This window comes from Equus quagga, chromosome 5 (genome assembly GCF_021613505.1).
Source record: "Equus quagga isolate Etosha38 chromosome 5, UCLA_HA_Equagga_1.0, whole genome shotgun sequence".
In the NCBI taxonomy this organism is placed as follows: domain Eukaryota; kingdom Metazoa; phylum Chordata; class Mammalia; order Perissodactyla; family Equidae; genus Equus; species Equus quagga.
The window spans coordinates 122,979,964-122,998,843 of NC_060271.1; the positions used below are offsets into that span (position 1 = coordinate 122,979,964).

An 18,880-nucleotide genomic window follows, 5' to 3' on the forward strand; every position below is an offset into this window, starting at 1 on the left:
AGATTATTTGTTTTTCAGATTCGACCTCACATTACTACTTTGCGCAAATACACATATGGGAAGCATATACTGGCCAAGTTGGAAAAATACTATTTGAAAAACAGCCCAGATCTAGGGCCTATTGGAGGACCACCAAATGGAATGCTGTAAAGGAAAAAGAGAAAGAAGATGTAACCACGTGAAAAGAACATTTCTTTTGTGAATTATCAAAACACAACTCAACTATGAATCTTCAAAATTTTTTTTTAAAGCAAAACTATTTATTGACTTTATTCATCCATTTGTAAATTTTTTAAGGTTCTTGTGTATATTTGGGGGGTGGGGCGGTGAATTATAAATTATATTCAGCCCTGAGTGGAGACCTATCAGATTGGATTGCTGGCAAAGCACAGAATGCCTGTATATGATGTAACTGTATCAAAAAAAGCTGTCACATATTTTGTAAATTTTTACCTTGTAAAGTCACAAAAATAGTTTTTAAAGGAAAAAGTACAGTATTCTTTTAATAAACTGGCTTGCAGTCTGGTAGGTCTACGGACCCCATAGCACAACAGGTTTATAGAGATGTATATAGAAAAATAGTCCTTATTTTTTTTTGTCCTTTGTGTGAAGCCTTTTATAACAGATTAACAATCAACTGCATAAATATTATTAATATTTTAAAAAGAAAGTTAAGTTGTATTTTGGTAATTCACAAACTATCATGCAAATAAAATCTCGGCAATTAAGAATTAAATGACTTGAGATGAAAAGAACTTACATTATTTACAGTGGTGTGGTTTTAATACAAATACTGCCCTAAAATGTCTCTGGCAATGTACAGAAGTATTGTATATACTTACATATGTAATTGTTGTAAGAGGTAGGAAAAACAAAATCATGGTGACATTTCCATCCAGTTATGTGCACTAAACGAAAAGTTAAGTCCCGTTTTAACTTTTTAGTTTGGTCTGCAATGAGAAAGAGTGGAAATTTGTATATTGTTTTGCTTATAGAATTACAAGAACGTGTTGAGCTTTATTTTGCTTTTTCATAGTAGATTCAGAAAGTAGGAATCAGATAGAGGTGAAAAGGGGCCACTGAAAAGTGAATTTGGTAGCTCAACATGTAAGCATGATTACATATTCAGATAGCTTTTTTTGCTTCCTATAAATATATGCATTGTATGTGTAGTAATAGATGTAAGTTTACACTTTGAAAGCAAATCTTGTTTCAATGTTTATTATAAAAGCCTTGCTAATTTAGTAGTGATGCTTTCCTTGGTTGTACAGGTGTACATTTGTAAACCTTCATGCTGTAAATGAAATTTGTTTTATCTCTTTGGGAAACATTTGCATTTTAGTGTACATTTATGTCCCTGCCCTCTTTGACCTGGCATATAGTGTTGTAAAATGTAAATTTATTTCTCCAAATCGAGAGTGATTTTTTAAAAATTTTTTATCTTTATATGGTTTCAGAAGTATGAACCAGCTTTCTTTTTATTATTGTGAGAAACATTTTGTTTTATAACATAGTTGTTAACTCTGTTAATATGGACATGCTAGGATTTGGATCATTTTCAAGAAGTCAGGGTATTGTGCATAATAGAAAGTATTGGACTGAGATATTTGGTTACTATGGAGGCCAATGCTTTTTCCATCTTATTAAATGTGATGTGACTTTTTTCTTTGTACAGAAGAGTACTGTATTTTTGAATAGCCTACTCCCAAGTAAGAGCAAATCTGTATGATAACATTTTTTTCTCTGGACATAAGACATAACAGTAACATGATGTACATTTACAAGCGGCCTTATGTACATTTCCCAACAATCTTTTTAAGGCAAAATTGTGACCATATGTGTATAATTAAAATGGTTTTTAATCCTTTGCCTATGAAAATATTTTGGAAAAAAAACTTGCTTTGTATATTCAGTTTCTGAAAGATAAAGAAAGTGCTTTGTATTTTGTTGATGTCAGTATTTTGTATAAAACATTTATGTTGACCCACTTACGTTTAGTGCTGAAAACTAATGAACCATGCTATCTCTTTCAATTGAACATGTAAGGGACTTTTTATTAGAAGTCTGCAGAAGAAAAGCAATCTTCTGAGCACAATATTGAATATAAAGGTTTTATCACTTAGCTGTTCATATCATGAATCTAAAAATAATGGCATAAAGTTTGGGGTGCCAGGCATACTTTTTCATCTTTGATGTTGAGTCTTCTAGTTTCTAACCCAACATTCCATGTTGAGGCCATTAAATCCAGCCTCTTGTCCCTGTCCCTTCTAGTCACACTGGTTCATTAGTATGTCCCAGTCACGGTGGCAGTGCTTTTCCCACTTCCACTCTTTCCTGCTTTGTTTGGCCAGCTTTAGAGGGTCTTGGCCCTGTGTTGAACTTTTCTTCCCAGTATCAGCTCATGGTTTCAGGATCAAAGTTCTCCTTGTTGGTGATTTGTGATGACTTTTCCTGGATTTGCACAGTTGAATTCCTAGTCTTTCTTTCCTTACCTTCTGTTGACACAGGCAGTTAACTTTGCAAATTTAGAAAGTCCTAGAGAATAAATAGCACATTGGGAAACTGAACCCTCTCTCAGGGTCCTGATGTTCCCATGTGTCCCATTGTTGGCAACCCAGTCTTCCCAATGCTTTGGGGCCTATTTTAGAAAAATATCTGTTACTGTAGAGATTTTATGGTCTGCTATTTTTGGTGCCCACCTCTCTGATTCTACCTTTTAATAAGTTGGCATGGAGTTTTGGTATAATCTGAAAATGACGTTTCAGAATAAAGAAATTTAATTGGGCAGAACCACTTAGGCTTTACTCTTGAGTGTCTCCTTTTGATATGGATTGTTTCTGGACCAGTTTGTCCAAGTCCTGGCTCTTATTGGTTCATATGAAATAATGTTATCTTTACTTCTTTGTATATTATGTATAAATTAGAAAATGAAAAATGTGTGAATAACATTGTATGAAATAAACCTGGTCTTGTGTTTTTCTCTAGATAAAATACCCCTCTGTCCTTCAGTTAAATTCAGATTGCCCATTCAAGTTTAAATTGACTCTCACTTAAGGAAAACGAAAATATTTTTATCACTTAGATGCTAGTCTGGGACCACTGATCCCTCTTGATGGTATTTATCCTGTCTTTTGATTAACATTCAGAATCTCTAATTACATAAAGCAATTACACACTTTATATAGGATGAAACTTTTAGCCTGTTTCCTTATTGGTAAAAATGATACTTCAGGATTGTTTTGAGAATTAAATCATGTATCTTTACCCACAGGTGTGTGTTTCCTTTCCACCTGCACTTCAGGAGACAGTGTAATCTAAAGGAAAGTACAACTTGGGTTCAGGCATGGATTTAACTTTTATCTCACTGTTTACAAACCTGGTGAACTTGGATGTGTTAACTCACCTAGTCCTCATTGTCTTCATTGTTACTCTGGGGTAGTACTCTTATAAAATCCTCATTGGTTTCAAGAATTGAGAATATATAAAAAGCTACCTAAAACCTAATTCTCAACCAATGTTAATACTATTTCCATTTTTCTGTCCTTTGTGTAACTTTTATTTTAAAAAGCCATACACATAATTTGATAGAATCCAAAAGGGAGATTTACATAAAATGTAAATGGGAGAAGGCATTCTCCTCATACACATTGTTTATCTTCAATTTTAATTTTGTCTTGGTTTGGTTCTATTCTCAGCTGAAAGCAACTCTTCTGAAATTGTTGACCTACCCCACTTTGTTGTGATGAAATTAAAATGCCCTGAAAAGGAAATAGCACATCCTTTCATGCTAGCTTACCAACCTAAGAAAAGCAGTTTCCTAAACTGACCTGGATAGTATTTGTTCTCTTTGCCCTCATGGCAGTGGTTTCTCAAAAAGCTTACAAGGTGGGGTGCAGGGTAAGAGAAGAACAGAGAAGCCTCTAAGGAGCAGCCTTCACTGTCTACCTTACCTACCTCTTAAAAGGACCAGATTTCACATCTCTGATGGGATTTGGGTGCTCCAGACACTCAGTAAGTTCATCTGTGAACCCAGGTGAGCAGGAATGGAGAGCTGTGGCACTGGCCTTCACTTTTCAGAGGCTGCAGTGTGCCTCCCAAGAGGGCTGAGCGCTGCTGAGGGAAGAGAGGGGAGGTAGTGGGGCTCAGGTTGGACCCTGAGGAATGTGGGCCATGTGATTTTGGGCATACTTAACCCTTTAGGCCTATAAGTTACCTGTCTGTAAAGTAGGACTGGTAACTGCCCGCAGAACCTTGGATTTGAGGAGTACTTGATGCCAAGAGCCTAACAGAACTACAGGATAGATCCTACAGGAAGCTCAAAATTAGGTGGAATTTTTATTGAACTTCATTACCTCCGTATACTGTAGGCACTTTCTCATTTCTTTTATGTTCTAGTCATAGAATGTTTTTTCCTAAATATTTGTCAGGAATTTAAGCCAAATGAAGTAGCCCTGTATTCTGTTTGGTAGTTTAAGGAAGAAATTGACTAGATTAATTCAAGTTTTCTTGGGCATCAGAGTGTAGTGGTTCAGAGTTTGGACTCGAATTAGACTGCCCAGGTTCCAAGCCCTTTAGCTTGAAATCATCAGGGAAATGGCTTCATCTTTTAAACCTTACTCTCCTCGTGTGTGGGTAAGGGAAGTGATACCCATGTCCTACAGTTGTGAGGCTTAGATGAGAATGTGATGTGCCGGAGCAGTGGGTACTCAGTGACTCCCATTATAATGAGTTAACTGAAAAGGTCTTTTGTAGTTGCCTACAGGCAGCCTCAGAACATTTGGTTTGGAGCTCATTTATGTTTCTGCAGATGAGCTCTTAATTCACATTGCAGATAGTCAATCAGGGAAACTTGAAGACGTGATTAAAGAACTTTACAGCATTTCAGTTCTTTTGGTACATTTATACCTCTTTTGGTACTAATTCAAGTAATAGTACTTTGCCCTGATGTGTACAGTACCAGGATGGAGACGGGCAGGGAAATTAAAGGGTCTCCCTCTCCCCCCCCCCCCCCCCCCCGCTTCGCAAGAAAAGTCTACTACAGACTCCTGAAGGTCAAACTCTGGTTCAAGACCTTCAGGTAATCTCTGGCATTCCTCACACCCACCCCTTGCATCATTTTCACGGAGTCCTTTGGGAGCCCTGGATTCTGTGATTAAGCTTTAGTCAAAGAAGAGGTCTGCCCACAAACTTAGTTTTGCTAAGTGCTTGATTAAAGAGCCACCTCGGGTCATTCTTATGTGTCTGCTTTGAGAGAGCAGCCGTAGTGATGGTCGAATGAGGAAAAACCACTTTGGGGTCCATCCAGCTGATGTGTCATCTGAGGTTCACCTGAAGGAAACCACAGTAACACTCCTCAGTAGTTTCTGCCAATTTGGCGTATTATAAGAAGAAAAGCATTGAACTGAGAAAAACTTGCCTGTTGGCCTTCTAACCCATTCTGTCTCAGCATCTGCCTGGACAATAAAGTTAAGACAACCAAAGCCTCCCCAAAGCAGTAGGTATTTAGAAATCAGAAACCCGGAAGTTCTCACCCGCCTCTTCACGCCAGTTACAGGATTCCACCTTCAGAGTCTGAAGACACACAACACTTCCCTACAACTTGTGTGGACGTGGCTATTTCTCACTTCCTAGGCAAGTCAAGGGCTGCTTGAGAAGATGATGTATGATTTCCCCACTTCAGCAGACATTTGAGGAGCAGTTCTGGTGCCCATGGAGTTGAGTAGGAGGCTCCCTTCAAGTTCAGGACCATGTCTTCACCATGTACCTAGAACCTAGGTCATGGCTGGATAGAGTTCATGGAAAGAATGATAAATAGCAGAGGAAAACCCACCACAAATCATTCCACGATCAAATAAGACCATGCTGAGAATGTACCATGTCCTACTTATTGTTTGGAAAGGGAGTAAGCCTGGGAAAAAAGTAATTCCTGCCTCAGTATCTTTAAATCTAGATAGGAATCAAGATTTCAAAAATGAATTCTGGTGAAGAGCACTGGACGCAGTGCCCTGGGCTGGAAAGGAAAAGGAGAAATGAATAGACTTAACTAGGATGAGTAGGAGGACCTGGGAGGTTGGGGATGAGGCCGTGGCACCACTTAGTGTGTAATGAGCGCCTATTTTGTATCAGCTATGATTCTAGATGATACAGTCCTCGTGGAGCACACATTCCAGTGGGGAAAGAAACAGAATGATTCCTTGAAGCAATGCTGTGGTTAACAATAGGGAGCCATTGTAAATTCTTGAGCAGGGGAGTGACGAGTACAGCACGTACAGGATGGGCAAAGCAGTGGAAGGAGGGAGAAACTGGAGGGAGGGCAAAGTTAGCACTGCAGACGGGTCGCAGAGTTAGGGAATTCCCGTTACCACTGCCAACTCCCACCTCCTGCCTCAGTCTCACCCCAGGCCTTCCATGGGAAGAAGCCTTGACAAGTCAGGGGTCTCAACAGCTGGTGGGCCCATCTTACATGAGGGGTTAGGAGGAGAGCATGGGGATCACCCTGCAGGGTGTTTGGGAGCCTTCCTTGCCCCCATTTCTTTGAAAGTTCCGAAATCATACAAGACACGTTTCTTGAACAGAATGCAGTAGGATTCACTGAATACAATTTAAAAAAGAAGCCAAAAATATATCTAAGAAATATATCGCTTACTAGAAATATATCTTAGAAATGTTTAAAGTACCATTCTTAATAACTCTCAGGTTAAAGAACTAATCTATTCTGGAATAAACTATTTGGGCAAACTTCAAAGTTAATAGCAGTGAGAGTGCTATATACCAAAACCTGGGGGATTCAGGCCAACAGTTAGAGAAAAATGTTTAGCCAAGAAAGTCTGAAAATAATTTAAGAAGCTAGTAAAACAACAATTACAGAAAAGTAGACGGAATCAATAATAAACCCCACCAAAAAAAATAGACTTGATCAGTTAAAACTAATACAGGCATACCTCGTTTTATTGCACTTTGCTTTATTGCACTTTGCAGATATTGCATTTTTTACAAATTGAAGGTTTGTGGCAACCCTGCATCCAGCAAGTCTATTGGCACCATTTTTCCAACAGTATTTGCGCACTTCTTGTCTCTGTGTCACATTTTGGTAATTCTCAGAATATGTCAAACTGTTTCATTATTAATATGTTTGTTATGGTGATCTGTGATCAGTGATCTTTGATGTTGTTATTGTAATTGTTTTGGGGCGCCACGAACCACACCCAGATAAGATGGCAAACAATGGGTAAATGTTGTGTGTGTTCTGACTGCTCCACTGACCAGCCATTCCTGTCTCTCTCCCTCTCCTCGGCTCTCCCTATTCCCTGAGACACAACAAATTGAAATTAGGCCAATTAATAATCCTGCAATGACCTCCAAGTTTTCATCTCTCACTTTAAATCAAAAGCCAGAAATGATTAAGCTTAGTGAGGAAGGCACGTCAAAAGCCAAGACAGGCCGAAAGCTAAGCCTCTTGCACCAATTAGCCAAGTTGTGAATGCAAAGGAAAAGTTCTTGAAGGAAATTAAAAGTGCTACTCCAGTGAACACACGAATGATAAGAAGTCGAATCACCCTTATTATTGGTAGGAAGAAAAGATCCAACCAGCCACAATGCTCCCTTAAGCCAAAACCTCATCCAGAGCAAGACCCTAACTCTCTTCCATTCTATGAAGACTAAGAGAGGTGAGGAAGCTTCAGAAGAAAAGTTTGAAGCCAGCAGAGGCTGGTTCATGAGGTTTAAGGAAAGAAGTGATCTCCATAACATAAAAGTACATGCGGAAGCAGCGAGTGCTGATGGAGATGCTGCAACAAGTTATCCAGAAGATCTAGCTAAGATAATGAACAAAGGTGGCTACACTAAATAACAGGTTACCAATGTGGACAAAACAGCCTTATAATGGAAGAAAATGCCATCTAGGACTTTCATAGCTAGAGAGGAGAAGTCAATGCCTGTGTTCAAAGCATCGAAGGACAGGCTCAGTCTCCTGTTAGGGGTTAATGCAGCTGGTGAAGCCAGTGCTCATTTACCATTCCAGATATCCTAGGGCCCTTATGAATTGTGTTAAATCTACTCTGCCTGTGCTCTATAAATGGAACAACAAAGCCTGAATGACAGCACATCTGTTTACAACACAGTTTACTGAATATTTTAAGCCCATTGTTGGGAGCCACTGCTCAGAAAAAAAGATTCCTTTCAAAATATTACTGCTCATTGACAATGTACCTGGTCATCCAAGAGCTCTGATGGAGATGGACAATGAGATTCATGTTGTTTCCATGCCTGCTAACACAACATCCATTCTGCAGCCCACAGATCAAGGAGTAATTTCAACTTTCAAGTCTTATTATTGAAGAAATACATTTAGTAAGATTATAGCTGCCATAGATAGTGATTCCTCTGATGGATCTGGGCAAAGTAAATTGAAAACCTTCTGGAAAAAATTCACCATTCTAGATGCCATTAAGAACATTCTTGGGGCTGGCCCCATAGTGTAGTGATTACATTAGGCATGCTCTGCTTCGGCAGCCCAGGTTCGTGTGTTTAGATCCTGGGCACAGACATACACCACTTGTCAGCCATGCTTCGGCAGCTACCCACATACAAAATAGAGGAAGATTGGCATAGATGTTAGCTCAAAACTAATCTTCCTCAGGCAAAAAGAAGAACATTCATGATTTGTAGGAAGAGGTCAAAATATCAACATTAACAGGAGTTTGGAAGAAGTTGATTCTAGCCCTCACGGATGACTCTGAGGGCTTCAAGACTTCAGTGGAGGAAGTAACTGCAGATGTGGTGGACATAGCAAGAGAACTGGAATTAGAAGTGAAGCCTGAAGTTGTGACTGAGTTGCTGCAATCTCATTATAGAACTTTAATGGATGAGGAGTTGCTTCTTATGGATAAGCAAAGAAAGTGGTTTCTTGAGATGGATTCTATTGCGGTGAAGATGCTGTGAACATTATTGAAATGACAACAAAGAATTTAGAATATCACATAAACTTAGGTGCTAAAGCAGTGGCAGGGTTTGAGAGGACTGACTCCAACCTTGAAAGAAGTTCAACTGTGACTAAAATGCTATCAAACAGTATCCCATGCTACAGAGAGGTTGTTCGTGAAAGGAAGAGTCCACTGATGCCGGAAACTTCACTGCTGTCTTATTTTAAGACATTGCCACAGCCACTCCAGCCTTCAGCAACCACCACCTTGATCAGTCAGCAGCCATCATCATCAGGGCAAGTCCCTCCACCAGCAAAAGGTTACGACTCGCTGAAGGCTCAGATGATGGTTGGCATTTTCTAGTAATAAAGTATTTTTTAAGGTATGTACATTGTTTTTGTAGACATAATGCCATTGCACACTTAGACTACAGTGTAATCATATCAAATAGTAAGGAAAGCAATTGATAAATTTCAATACCTGTTTCTGAAAAACATCGTAACTATGTTAAAAAACTTCCTTAACCTAAAAAGTTGTATCTATCAAGAACTTAAAAGCAAACCTCAAACTTCATCATGAAACATCAGAAGCAATTCCATTAACGGCAGAAGCTAGACAAAGGCGTCCACCCTCACCACCACTATTCCACAAGAAGGAGGTCCGAGACGATGCACTAGGAAAGCAGGAGAGGTGTGAGTATTAGGAAGAAATGACAGGATTATTTACCTAAAAAACCCAAGAGAATCAACTGGGAAACTTTTAGAACTAAGAAGGGTTCGAGAAATTGACCGGATACAAGTTAATATACAAAAACGAATAATAGTTACAGCTTTTCTATACATCAAAAAGAGCCAAAATTTTTTCAAAAACTCATGTAAGTAGCAAAAACTAGAAAATAACCATGAAAAAAGAAAATAAGAAATTTGCAATGTGAAGAAAATAATTCTTATGGAAAGATGGCAAAGAAGACCTGATTAAAGACACCATATTTCTGGAGAGGAAGGTGCAATATTGCAAATTGTTATTTCTCTCCAAATTAATCTACAAATTCACTTCACCCCAAGAGTTCAGACTGTGGTGTCCAAGTGCCGTTCCTCATTGGCTAATGACAGGTCTAGGGTAGGAGGTGTACAAGATGAGCCTGGAACATTTTGTCATATTATGATGTGTTGCACTTATCTTTTGCTGTAAAATAAATCACTGCCAAACCCAGGGGCTTAAAACAACAGCAACTTCTCTCTTTTTTGCTCACAGATTAGCAATGTGGGCAAGCACCGACAGGGCCACATGGCTCTGCTCCATTTGGTGTCGGGGGTGTGGCTTGAAGGCTGGGGGCTAGAATCATCTGATGGTGCATTCACTCACGTGTCTAGCCATTGATGCTGGCGGTCAGCTGGGACTTGACTGGGAGCTGTCAGCCAGAACATCCACACACAGCCTCTTCCTGGAGCCTGCCTCTTCTCACTTCATGATGGCTGGGTTCTTAGTCGACATGAGTTCCAAATGGGCAACTGTCCTCTTTCCCCTTCCACTCTCCTGGCTCAGACTTCACTGTATGTGAGTGTGTGCGTGTGTGCGTGTGTGTGTGTGTGATCAACCATCTCTGCTTAACGCCCTCCTCTGTGGCCGGCCTTGGCTGACACTCACACTCCCTAGCTTGGCATTCAAGGCCCTTGACCATCCGGCCCCACTTCCTGTCACCTGTGGCCCTAAGCTCTAAGGGGACATTGTCACTCACCAGTGCACAAATGGCCCTGCTCCCTTCGTACCCACCGCCGAGCCCTCCTCCACCTGGAATAGCCCTTCCCACTTGCTCCCCTGCCAGGCAAACAGCTATTCAGCAGCCAGAGTTCTGCCTGGGTGTCAACTCCTTGAGAAGCCTGCCCTGCCCCCCCCCCCGCCCCCCGCTGGGGTCCCCTGGCTCCTGAATCACCGTATCACAGGACCCTAAGACTGTATCACCTCGCTGCCTCCCCCATCAGCCAAGATCTGTGCCAAGACCTGGCTCGGAATGGGTGCTCAATGCAACCAAAGGAATGTGGAAGCCCAGACTTTGGGAGACCACTTTAGCAGAGTTCTCAGAATCTCGTCTGATGCAGCCAGACCACTTCCGTCCCAAGAAAGATTTGCACGCTGCGTGAGGAAGCTGATGAGACGATGTCCAGCAGCATGGTTTGTGATAGCAAAGTCTGTAAAAATGACAGCGGTCACAAGACGAATGGGTAAATAAATCAAAGAAGAGCAAATGGTGGAGTCCCAACAGCCATTGACAGACGGAGTCTGGCCACAGACACCGACACTGCTAAGACATATCGTTAAGTCAAAGAGGGGAGTGGCAGAAACACACACGCACACAATCATGTCTGTATAAGTACCATTTATATGTGTAAAAGGTATAAATAACCCTCACTAAACTAGGGAGAGGAGTGGAGGGGGGAAAGTAGGCGAGAACAGTGAGGGACACTTACTTTTTCCTCCATTTACCTCTGTATTGTTTGAATTTTTTATAGTAAAAATATATACTTGCATTACTTACTGCTATTTTACAAAAATGCGATGGATCTATATATGTTGATTTGGAAATATGCCCAATATATGTTGTTAACCTAAATATTAACACACACATGCAATCGTGTACGCACAGGAAAAAATCTGGAAGGATCCATAATAAACTTTTAATGGCAGTTACCCCCGAGGATCGGGCTAAGGGAAAAGGAACTTTCAAATTTTATGTTATTTGCTTTGAAACTGTTTGAATTTATAATGACAAGCAAATGTTAACTTTGTCCTTAAAACAACAATCAAGTCTATTTTCTAAGGAAAGTTTTGATGAATGAATAACTGAACGACTGAATGGATGAATGAGACGGGTAAACTAAGAGACCCTGAGAATCTTCAGGCTCTCACTCCTCACCTGTCTCCTCAGCAAAGAGGGATTGTCCGGAGCAGTGGCCCAGGCCCTCCTGGCCAGGCCAGGGAAAGTGCAAGAAAACTGTCTTCTCATCAGAGAGCTCCCACGCCCTGTGGCTGCATGACCACCACCCAGAGTTGGTGTTCACGGCCCTCCATGACCCCCGCCCACCCCACCTTCCCAACATAAGCCCAGTGATCTGGTTTCCAGTGAGAAGTGGCACTTTTCCCGCCTCTCCCACTGTGCTCAGGTGGTGCCCGCTGCCCAGAGGGCCTGTCCTTTCTGTTCTACCTAGATAAGCTCTGCTTGTCATGGGAGGCGCCCTACTTCCCAGGAGCCTCCTCTGCACTGCCCACCCGACCGCCTGGTTCCCAATGGGTCTGGTATCTTGAGTGAGCATCTGTCTTCCCGGGGAACCACCTGTCTCAGATAGAGGGTCGGCCCCTTGAGGGCAAACACCACCTCCTTCTGCCATGATCCCACTGCCTGGTCCTGAGATTTAAAGGAAGTCCTTTTCAGCATCACCAACACCCCCTCCCACGCCCGGGACTCCAAGAGGAGGATGGGGGATAACCAAATACGGCCACCGAGAGAGCTCGTGGGAGTGCTGTGTCAACAGTAAGTGTTTTTCCTGACGAAGACTAAAGAGTATGTGCATCGGGGGATTGTGTGGTCAACGGGTACAGACGGGGAAACACTGGGCCCGGGAGAGAGTTCCGGGTCCCACAGTGTGGTCCCCAGGCATTCGCAGTGACAGGGGTGAGACCTGAGGAAGACAAGGTGTCCAAATCAAGGAAGGTGGCGTCCTGAAATCACGGGCTGGTACGGAAGCAGCAATATTTGCAACAGCCCCGAGTCCAGAAGCCTGACTAAGTGCAGGAGCCCCGTGCTCTGCATCCACGACCTCATCCCACCCTCGTAAGAACCCTATGGGGGAGGCGCTATTATACCCGTTCCACAGATGAAGAAATGGAGGCTTAGAGATGCTGTATGAAGTGTCCAGGGGGCAGGGCCAGAGTGGAAATCCAGCTGAGGCCAGAGCCCACTCAACTTGGCAGCTGTGCGGGGTATCTGGCCCAGGCTCCCGCCAGGCCCGGAGGTGGTGCCTGAGCTGGGACCGCACACACGTCACGACGGTGGCTTTAGCTGGTCCCTGCCACGGAGGGCTGCGGGCCAGCATTACCAGCTCTTCTGATTCTGCTGGAAAATCAGAAATCTGGATTCTTATGTGCAATTCCCTTATAGAAATCTCCTTTTTTTTATTTTTATTTTTATTTTTAAAGACTTTATTTGTTTTCCTTTTCCTCCCCAAAGCTCCCCGGTACATAGTTGTATATTTTTAGTTATGGGTCCTTCCAGTTGTGCTATGCGGGACACCGCCTCAGCATGGCTTGATGAGCGGTGCCACGTCTGTGCCCAGGATCCGAACCAGCGAAACCCTGGGCCTCGGAAGCAGAGTGCATGAACTTAACCACTCGGTGACAGGGCTGGCCTCTAGAAAGCTCCTTTTTTTAAATAACATGAGGGCAAAACACTTCTCCAGGCCCAACGCAGCCCTGGGGCTCTCAGTTTGCAACCTCTGCCTAACGCAGTCTCTGTGATGGAACGCAAGTCACCTCTCTCTGGGGAGGGAGTCCGGACGTGTATCCAGGCTGGAGGTGTGGCTCGCCTCTGTGTGTGTGCGTGTGTGTGCTACACGCAGGTATGTGCACCCACATAACACCATGCCTTCTACAGCCCAACTGCCGTGAGCCCAGGAATCCCTCCTGAGCCCACCCCAATCTCCCTGGGGGGCTTTAGAAAGCTAACTCCCTGTTACTCTATTTTCCGGGCTTGGTGCCAGGTGATGTGCTGGGTGTTGCATCTGCATTATTTAATCTTTTTTTTTTTTTTTTCAAGATTGGCACCTGAGCTAACAACTGTTGCCAATCTTTTTTTTTTCCCCAAATCCCCCCAGTATATAGTTGTATATTTTAGTTGTGGGTCCTTCTAGTTGTGGCATGTGGGACACCGCATCACTGTGGCCTGATGAGCGGTGCCACGTCTGCGCCCAGAATCCGACGTGGTGAAACCCTGGGCCGCAGAAGTGGAGCGCGAGAACTTAACCACTCAGCCACGGGCCGGCCCCAGCATTATTTAATCTTTACAACAATCTGAGTTCAGAAAGCTGAAGGAACGTGGCCTAGGTCACAAACCCAAGTCTATCTGTCTCTGCCAGGCCCACTGAACGTCTTTGGCATCACTGACATGCAGGGAGCACTTCCGTGTGTGCCAGACACCACGCTAAGCCCTTCACAGTGCTTGTCTCATTTAATCCTCACAACAACTCTCTGAGGTAGGTACTAGTATTTTGCCAGGTCATAGAGGAGCAAATTAAAGCATAGAGAGGTTAAGACACTTGCTCAAGGTTGCACAGCTAAAGTAGTGCCAAGAATTTGTAGGAGGAAAGTGCACACAGTTGTTAGCTGAGAGGGTCAGGCGGTGAGAGAGACATGGCCTGCAGCCTGCTCCCCGCTCCCCTGGTCCTGAATGCCCCAGCATCAGCACCGCTTCCCAGTACGGGGCTGAGTCAGAGAGGGCCTGGCGGCTTCTCAGACACCAGGTCATTGGTGACAGCCGTGTCTGGATGGGCTGGTATGGGCCAGGGGCAAGCAGCCCCACCCCAGGAAGTGGCTCAGGATGAATCGTCCCGACTGCACCTGGGAGGGTGTGGCTGGCGTTGGCCACCTGCCTGCCAGAGAACTTCCTGTCCAAGTCGCCAACAAAGGCAGCTCCTGCGGTGGCCCAGGGCTGAGTCAGTCATGAGCCACAGGGGGAGTCCCCCGAATGATTTCAGGGCCCAGGGCTGCCCCAGCCCGGATGCCACTTCACACGCCTATTCGGTCCCTCTGATGCCGGCTATTTATACAAACCAGATGGAAAGATGCCACCACTGATTTTCAAAATCGCACCTTTCCTCTCCCTCATCCATCTCCCAGCCTTGGCTCGTTCTACCTCCTCTATATTTTTCAGTCCTGCTCCTCCCCTCATCTTCACTGCCACCCCCTGACCCCCCAAGGCAGGCTTTCCCTCTGTCCCAGCCTGCCGTCTCCCTCTCTGCAGCCCGTCCTCCTCGAAGTGGCCAGAGGGTCTTTCTAACATGCAAACTTGATCCAGTCCCTCCTGGGCTCAAAAGGTCAGCGGTCCCTCCTGCCCAGGCCCATGAGCGGCACACAAACCTGCCCAGGAGGTCTCCATGCCACCCAGCTCTCGCCGGGGCCTGTGCTCTGGCCAGTCCAGGCCACTGCAGACTCCTTCCAGTTCCCGAACGTTCTGAAGCTCTTTCTTGCTTCCCTGCCTTTCTTTGCTGGGTTCCCTGCCTGGAGTGGACTCTCTCTGTTCTACCTGCCTGTGGTTGGCTGAAAAATGGCCCCCAAGAGCCATGTGCTAACCCCTGGAGCCTGTGAATGTTATCTTACATGGCAAAAAAAATCAAAGGAGAGGGGTCTTTGCAGATTCTCGGGTGTGATCCAGTTAAGCGTTTTGAGGTGGGGAGATTATCCTGGATTATTGGGGTGGGCCCTAAGTGCAATCACCTGTGTCCTTGTAAGAGGGAGGCAGAGGGAGATGTTACGGCACACAGAGGAGAAGGCTGTGTGAAGATGGAGCAGAGAGAGATGTGAAGTTGTTGGCTCTGAAGAGTGGAGCCACGTGGCCACAGGCCAAGGAATGCTGGCAGCCACCAGGGTTGGAAGAGGAAAGGAACAGCTTCTCCCCTAGAGCCCCTGGAGAGAGTGCAGCCCTCTGATAGCCTTGACTTCAGCTCAGTGAAACTGATTTCACACTCTGGCTTCCAGAACCGTAAGAGAATAAATATGAGTTATTTTAAGCCACCAGATTTCTAGACATTTGTTACACAGGCTATAGGACACTAATACACCACCCAAATCCTCTTTATTCATCTAAGGACAGGTTCTAATGGCTTCCCCCACCCACAACCCCGCCCTCATCCGTGAAACCAATCGTTCCCTCCAGCGGTCAGTAAACAGGCTGGTATGACATGCACTTCTTTGTTTTATAATGATAGTTTATATCTGTTTCTCCGCAAAGACTGTAACCTCCTCGAACTTGAGAACCTTATGTTTTCACTTTTGTGTCTCCAACCTCCAGCATGGGGCTGGTCCAAGGAGGTCATCGAGCAGCTCTCACACCGCGGCATCGCCCAGTTCCAGGAGCACCACTCAGGCTGGGTGCCGTGGGGTGCGAATCCCTAGGACACAATGCCAAAGGACACGGTCCATCTGGAAGGCACTGGGAAGGGGGCTTCCTGGAGCTGGGCAACACTGCAGCTCTGGACACGTTTATCAAAGGAAAGAACTACACGCCACACTCCTCCAAAAAAAAAAAAAAAAAAAAAAAAAAGACTCCTTGGCCTCCCTAGGGTGATGGGATGGGCAGCATCAGTGATAAGCACAGTCTCCCCACGGGACCACTTTGGAGAAGTAAATACTCTGATTTGGATGTGTAAATTCCAATGATATTTACAAAGAGCTGCTTTATTCTCTCTCCCCTGCTGAGACTCTAGCAAACATTAAAAGCAACTTAGAAGGCGAGGGAAACTTTGCATTAGAAATGGACAGGTAGCCTGGAGGGAGGCAGGATGTGAGGGTGGTAACACAGAAGCAGGATGTGAAGTCTGGGGCACTTGCTACAGCCCAGTCATTTGTCTTTTCTGAGCTACCTGAGCACAGAGGTGAAAACAGAGCACACGTAGTCACACAGTTCTCCGTATCTATGAGAACAAGCACAACAAGTTAGTCGCTTAGAAGAAACAGAAACTCCCCACGGCCTTTAGCTCTTCATGTCTCAGGACCCACTCAAGCACAGCCCCACAGCAGGCGGGGCCGAGGGCTTCCTGCAGAGCCACGTGGAGGTCTGGGCCGGCCTCTGCCTCCGCTGCCCCTGAGAGCGGTCCGAGGAGCCTGAGAGGGGCAGGGGGCCTGCCAAGGCTTCAGACTCTGAAAACACCCGCTTGCCCAAACTAGACCCTTCTTGTCTACACTTCTTTTTGGGACAGAGGTTGTTAGGTGACTTGAGTCAAATCCAAAACTTAACACACAGTTCAGGGCTGGGAAACTGGTTGGGTCGCCTCCTACAGGTGCTTATTGGAGGCAACTTCAAGGCCATTCCTCTATCTTCCTCCGCTGGTGCGACTGTCCTCCCTGTGCTCTCTTGGGTCACGTGTAGAAGACCAACTCCAGGGCCCGGCTGGTGGTGCAACGGTTAAGTGCACACGTTCCGCTTCGCGAGGCCGCCTGGAGTTCACCGGTTCGGATCCCAGGTGCGGACATGGCACCACTTAGCAAGCCATGCTGTGGTAGGCGTCCCACATATAAAGTAGACGAAGATGGGCATGGATGTTAGCCCAGGGCTAATCTTCCTCAAAAAAAAAAAAAAGCAAATAAAGGAATTAAAAAAAAAAAGACTCACTCTATCAGTGTACTAGGATTAGATTTGCTGGCAAGGGTTAGAAAATGCAGGAGAAGGGTGTCTGAAGAAGAGTGTCTGAAGCAAAGCAGAATGTTTCACCATGATCCACACGTCCAGGTGGGCAGGCCAGGGCTGGCATGGTGCTTCACAGGCTAGGGACTCATGCTCCTGCTAATCTGTCCCTCTGCCATGCATGGTTTCTGTTTCCAAGTTCACGTCGTGGTCCAAGATGACTGCTCCAGCTGCAGCCATCATATCTGCATTCCAGCCAACAAGAAAGAGAAAGGGGAAGGAGGAGGACATGCCTCTTCCATTTGACACTTCCCTGAAGGTACATACACCACTTCTGCTCCTAGCTCATTGGCAAAACCCAAATTATGTGGCTACACGTGGCTGTAAGAGACACTGGGAAAGTCAGTCTTTATTTCGAGCAGCCAGGAACCCAGCTGAAATTAGGGGTTCTTTTACTGAAAAGGAGGAGGAAAAAGGACATGGGAAGCAAGCAGGAGTGTCTGCCCAAGCAGCCAGAGACAAAAGGCTTCAGCAAAATGTTTTATAAGGGGAGGGCTATTCAAAATCAGATGACAATGAGATATCATTTTACGTGCATCAGATTGGCGAACTATAAAAGGTCCAATAAATGCCAAGTCCTACAGAGGGTGTAGAAAAATAGGAACTCTCATAAAAGTTCTTATATACTTAGAGCTTAAATTGCTATAAGCCCTTTGCAGAGCAATTTTCTTTGAGAAGTTCCAAAGAAGATATTTGTACGTACAACCCAGGAGCTCTATCTACTTCTAGAGAAAGTCTCACGTGCACTTAAGGAGAAAGATACCAAAATTGACTGCAGCATTGTGTGTAATATTGAAAAACTGGAAATAAGCAAATGTCCAAGGACAAATAAATTGTGGGATACGCATACAATGAATTATAACCCAGCAATCAAGATGAATGACACACGTATCAACATGGATAAATCTCAAAACGTAAACTGAGAAGATTCAATTGAATTTGTAATGTTTATTTCATAAGAAAAAAGGAATAAGAGAAAAGAAAAAAGACATGTTAAGATTTGATAAACTGGATGGTAGTCACACAGGTGTTCATTATGTTGTTTTTTTTAGGATTGCAATTAAGGGGTTTTTTTGCATTCTTTTATATTGTAAAATATACATAACATAAAATTTACCATTTTACGTGCATGGTTCAGTGGCATTAAGTACATTCACATTGTTGTGCAACCATCACCACCATCCATCTCCAGAACTTTTTTCATCTTCCCAAACAAAAACTCCATATCCATTAAGCAATAATGCCACATCCTCCCCTCCCTCCAAGCCATAGAAACCACCATTCCACTTTCTGTCTCTATGAGTTTGACTACTCTAGGAACTCTAGATAAGTGGAATCATACAGTATTTTTCCTTTTGGGACTGGTTTATTTCACTTGGCATAAAGCCTTCAAGGTTCATGTGTGTTGCATCGCATACCAGAATCTCCTTCCTATTTAGGGCTGGACGATATTCCATTGTATGGATATGCCACATTTTGTTTATCCATTCGTTTGTCAACGGACACC

General features: G+C 44.2%; 1 protein-coding gene across 4 annotated transcripts in view; it reads left to right on the top strand.

Annotated features, from left to right (window-relative positions):
- PUM2 (pumilio RNA binding family member 2) overlaps positions 1-3,270 on the top strand; it is a 93,786-nt gene extending 90,516 nt beyond the window's left edge. For all 4 annotated transcript variants that reach the window (XM_046660092.1, XM_046660093.1, XM_046660094.1 and 1 more), the window contains one exon: positions 19-3,270. In XM_046660092.1, coding sequence (XP_046516048.1) covers positions 19-150 — 132 coding nt within the window. In that variant the 3' untranslated portion in view covers positions 151-3,270. The remainder of the gene's footprint in view (positions 1-18) is intronic.
- The last annotated feature ends 15,610 nt before the right edge of the window (positions 3,271-18,880 follow it).